Source organism: Perca flavescens, chromosome 8 (assembly GCF_004354835.1).
Source record: "Perca flavescens isolate YP-PL-M2 chromosome 8, PFLA_1.0, whole genome shotgun sequence".
In the NCBI taxonomy this organism is placed as follows: domain Eukaryota; kingdom Metazoa; phylum Chordata; class Actinopteri; order Perciformes; family Percidae; genus Perca; species Perca flavescens.
In genome coordinates this window covers 36,902,466-36,907,565 of record NC_041338.1, presented here as the reverse complement: position 1 = coordinate 36,907,565, position 5,100 = coordinate 36,902,466, and the positions used below count along the sequence as shown (strand labels likewise).

The 5,100-nt window shown below is 39.0% G+C and overlaps 1 protein-coding gene across 1 annotated transcript; it reads left to right on the top strand.

The window, feature by feature from the left end:
* Window positions 1–2,657: 2,657 nt before the first annotated feature.
* LOC114560125 (E3 ubiquitin-protein ligase TRIM21-like) lies at window positions 2,658–3,947 on the top strand. The gene has a single exon (XM_028585275.1). It carries the CDS (start codon window positions 2,658–2,660, stop codon window positions 3,945–3,947), a length of 1,290 nt encoding a protein of 429 aa, XP_028441076.1.
* Window positions 3,948–5,100: the final 1,153 nt, after the last annotated feature.

The window sequence follows — 5,100 nt, the reverse complement described above, 5'->3', positions numbered from 1 at the left end:
AGTTCTTTTTGAGAAGCAAACTACCATCAATAATGTACATAACATACTTTATCAAAACATGTTTTATTTTGAAAAATATTCAAGGATCTCTTCAATAAAGGTTACCAATTTCTGTATTATAGTTTTACCTGTAGGGTCATGAAAATGTCTGTAGTTTTCCAATTAAATCCACATCTTTAAAGGTTTTGTTCTCAGACTCTGAGCCAGAAATGTCGACTTCAGCAACACCTACATACACCAAACTTTCCACTTTCAATCCTATCGTTATTCTGAAGCTTTTTACACTGGGATTTGTTAAGATTCTATAAAATCTAATGTCCGCAAAACTGCTTTAAACTCCCATATTTAATATAAATGCAACGTTTCGACCCTACTGGGTCTTCTTCAGACAAAATTTGTTAAGATTCGCCATATAAATAAAAAACACTTAAACTCTATAACCAAAAAATTTGGTTTTAAAAATAAAAGAGCTGTAGGTTACAGTTTTGCGCAGGTATGTGCAAAAGTTCACAGTATGAAGTATAAAGAGTATAAAGGTCCATCAATAATTTTCTGATGCTGAAACAAGTAAAATAGTCGATAGCTTGTCACATGAGGCATATATAGGAAATGTAGAGCTGAATTTTGGACAATTTTTGTGTCCTCATAAAGGCACTAGATAGTAGATAGTTTGTTTCTGAAAATCTTTTACTGGCATTAATCTTTTACCAAGAGTTATCTATCTGTAATGACTGGTGATAAAAGCTTGCAGGCAGAGCAACATGGCATGAGAAGGAGAGCTTCAATTTCAGATGATCATAGAAAAGAGAACATTTGTCTTCAGCAGAGCTGCAGTCACGACCAGTTCCTCCGTTTTAGGTTAAGAAGTGTCAAGAGTTCATTCCGATCTTCTCTTATAAACACTGGTGAGTACAGATGATCATATTTACTGAAATTAAGAACCAGCATTGACACAAAGATTCAGCTCTATACCCTTTCATAACGACAGTCGCCAAATTAAACCAGAACTGCAAGCAGTTATGACTCAAGCCTCAGAGGGTCATGGCAAACAAGAACCTTAAGGCTCTGACATACCAACCCGATTATCGGCCGTCGGACAGTTTGGCGAGGTCGGTGACTTGAGTCTGTTCGGTGTGTTCCATGCCATCGTGGCAAACAAGAACCTTAGGTTTTGCGTTGATTGCATTTACTCTGGACTAGATATGCAAAAGTTGTTTTTTTGGTTGCTAGCTGCAAAAATGTGTTCGTTCAAATATTTGCACATTTTTTGACTAAGCAAAATTCTTTACATAACTTTTTTCAGGTCCATCTGATGATTCTTATGCACAGTTTCAGGCTTATCAGGCGAAAACCCCAGGAGGAGTTGGAAAAAGTAGGATTTGAACATTTTGCGGACAAGAAATCTGCGGCGGAATTGGGCATGGCCTACATCATGTGATTCAGCTTCATTCAAGGAACGCGTGGATGTAAGATTCAAATGTTTGATGTGTAATGTGGGAGTTATAGTCCAAAACGCATCTGCCTTAATTATAATGCACCTGGTGATCCACTTCTATAATTTTTGGTATGTGAGGTGGATTAAGCATTGTACATCTACCCGGTAAAGTCGTTCACAAAAGTGGGTCCATTAGACCATGCCCACTTTGTTGAATAAGTGCACCATTGTAGGTGTTGCCTCAGGGGTGATCCTGTATAATACCTTCAAATTTTGTATAAAATCGCATGAACCCTTCATGAGATATAAGCTTTTCATATTTGTAGCGCCGCCAAGTGGCTGATATTCGCCAAATTTAGTCCAGAGCCTCAGAGGGTCATGGCAACCAAGAAACTTAAGTTTTGCGCTGATAGCATTTACTTTGTATGAGATATGCAAAAGTTCTTGTTTTGGTCGCTATCTACAGAAATTTGTTCATTCGTAATTTGCGCAATTCTGAACTGAACCCATCTGAAGATATTTATGCAATGTTTCAGGCAGATTGGGTGAAAACCACAGGAGGTAGAAAAAAGTAGGTTTTACTCATTTCGCGATTTTGAGAAATAAGTCTAGTGACCAATGTCAGCTGAGTTCCCAGCACCCCTGGTACTGAGAGCCACATTGCCTTGCATTCGCTGGCTCCCAGTCCCCTCAGGTTTGGAACGCCTAACTAAAGTGCAACATGACTAAACTGTGACTCAGATTGTCAATGTGTCTGGTGAGCTGAACTTTGGATCATTGTTGGGTCATAAAAGGCACTAAAGATACAATACATTTTCCCATATCTTTCACTGACTTCCTTTGTAATGGTATGTTCCATGGGATTAAATTAATCTTTTACCAGAAGTTATGTTGATGATAACAGTACAAAGGTACGAGTACTGTACAAGAGGCGGAGCAAGAAGGAGGAAAGCTTTAGTGTATATTATCAGATAAAACTGAACATTTGCCTTCAGCCGAGCTGCAGTCAAGACCAGTTTTTCTTTTCTCTGTTAAGGAAATTAAACAGGGTTCTTCAAGATTTTCTCTAACCGACACTGGTGAGTACAGATGATCATATTCACTGAATATAACAACTAGCGTTGACACAAAGATTCAGCTCTACTTATATTCATAAAGACAGTCGCGAAATTAAGTTTAAAGTGTAACATACACTTTGACTTTTTGTCCTCAGAGTGTCGATATGCCTGCTGCCAGCAGTCTGCTGACTAAAGATCAGTTTCTCTGCTCCATCTGTCTGAATGTGTTTAATGATCCAGTCACCATACCATGTGGACACAACTTCTGTAAAACCTGCATCACTGATCACTGGGATAGTTATGTCCCGTGTCAGTGTCCTACCTGTAGAAAAGGTTTCAAGACGAAACCTGCGGTGCAGGTCAATAATTTGATCTCTGAGATGACTGCTAAGTTCAGACAGTCAGCTCAACAGAAAGCAAAAGAAGTTCCCCGTGACGTCTACTTAGGACTCAAGAGGAAAACCTGGATGTTCTTCCTGGCGTGTCTGATGTGTGTCTTCATTTCCTGGATGGTTTCAGAACAAAAGAAACATGATTTTCTTCTGAAAGAAGAATATGAAGCTAAGAAGATCGAGCTGTCCAAGACACAGGCTGAAATTCTGCAGATGATCCAGGAGATCAAACACTCGATGGAGCTCAGTAAGGAAGAAACAAACAGACAGATCTCAACTGCTGTGAAGGAGTCTGTTGAGAGAAGCCAGGCTGAGCTCATCGAAACGATCAAAGAGAAGACAAGAAGGACAGAGAAACTGGCTGAAGGTTTCGTCAGAGAGCTGAAACAGGAAATCTCTGAGCTGAAGAAGAGAAGCACTGAGGTGGAGCAACTCTATGTGGCTCAGCAGGATAAACTCAGTAAACAGATCATGAAACTGCTCCCTGAGTCTGATCTGAAGAGGGTCCAGCAGTATGCCGTGGATGTGACTCTTGATCCTGATACAGCTAATCCCTGGCTCATCCTGTCTGATGATGGAAAACAAGTTAAATTTAGTGATGTGAGGAAGAATCTCCCGGACAACCCAGAGAGATTTGATAATTGTGTTGTTGTCTTAGCAAAGCAGAGTTTCTCCTCAGGAAGATTTTATTACGAGGTTCTGGTTAAAGGGAAGACTGAGTGGGATTTAGGAGTGGTCAGAGAGTCGATCAACAGGAAGGGAAAAATCACACTGAGGCCTCAGGATGGTTACTGGACGATATGGTTGAGGAATGAGAAAGAGTACAAAGCTCTTGATGACCCTGCAGTCCTTCTCTCTCTGAAGTCTCGGCCTCAGAAGGTGGGGGTGTTTGTGGATTATGAGGAGGGTCTGGTCTACTTTTATGACGTTGATGCTGCAGCTCTTATCTACTCCTTTACTGGCTGCTCCTTCAATGAGAAACTCTACCCATTCTTCAGTCCCAGTCCTAAGTATGGTGGTAAAAATTCTTCCCCTTTGATCATCTCTCCTGTCAGCCAATAAGTAGAACAAAAATGATATATTGAAAAAAAGATTAATTTTCTTTTCATGCCATAAATGTTTACATATAATTTCTTTAGATTCTTAGTAGAGAAAGAGATCATAGTCCAATTCATCCAGAGGGTAAAAAGGGGAGGCAAAGACACTGCAGGAGGTCAATTAAAGTTAAAATGGCAATTTCTCAGATTCATAAGTCAGTGAAATGTGAACACACAGACATGAAACATGTACATGATTCATTGTGACTTTCTTTTCCTGAGGCCACTTTATCTCTGATGTTCATTGTGAATCCATTAAATGAAAAAGGGACTGAAGAACATGCCTAAGTACATTTTTTTTTAGTATCAAATTAATCCAGTGATAGTAGTCTGTACAACCATGGGTACACGGCAAACAGGAGCTTCTGACAGATTATTCAGCACACTGTGATGGAGACAGCTTTCTCCATTTTCACACATGAGTTAAATTTCATACCGAGCTGATTAGAAAGTAAAGTTGTGGAACAGCTCAACTTTAAATTAAAAGGATGCTGCTTCAGACAGAATTTAAATTACAGAAAGATCAGCTACTTGGCTGTTTAAGCTCAGTTTTCATATTTTTAATGTTTTCTCTAATCAATTTTTAAAGTGCATTTATTACTTACTATAGTTTGTTTGAATCCATATTTTTTGTTAAGATGTATAAAATTATTGGGTTGTGATTTTAATTGTTTAGCTTTTTCGAATTTTTTTTATCTGCTTAGCTGCTTTTGACTTAGCTCATAAAATGTACCTACCCACCATAATAGACTGGACTTTCATTTCTGGTGCTTATCGAGGCTCACTTTAAGGACCTTTGTTGATGTTTTATCATAACTTGTTTGATATCATGTGAAAGTAAAGGCACATTTTTCCACAATTTTGAAGCTATTGTTTCTTACAAATGTACTATGTGAACCTTATAAATGTATTAATCACGTTGTATTGCCAATGCGTGAACGGACTTGAACGTAGCTTAAAATCTGAGACCTTCCCCGACTTCCTTGGTTGCTTAGGACAACCTGTGTGTGGACAGATTTCTATTTAAAAGAAACCGGGCGGTTTTGCTGGAGAAAAGGAAACAATATTTCTGCGCCCCAGAGAGCCTTGCATCTCTTCAGCTTCCCTATGGCGCCAAC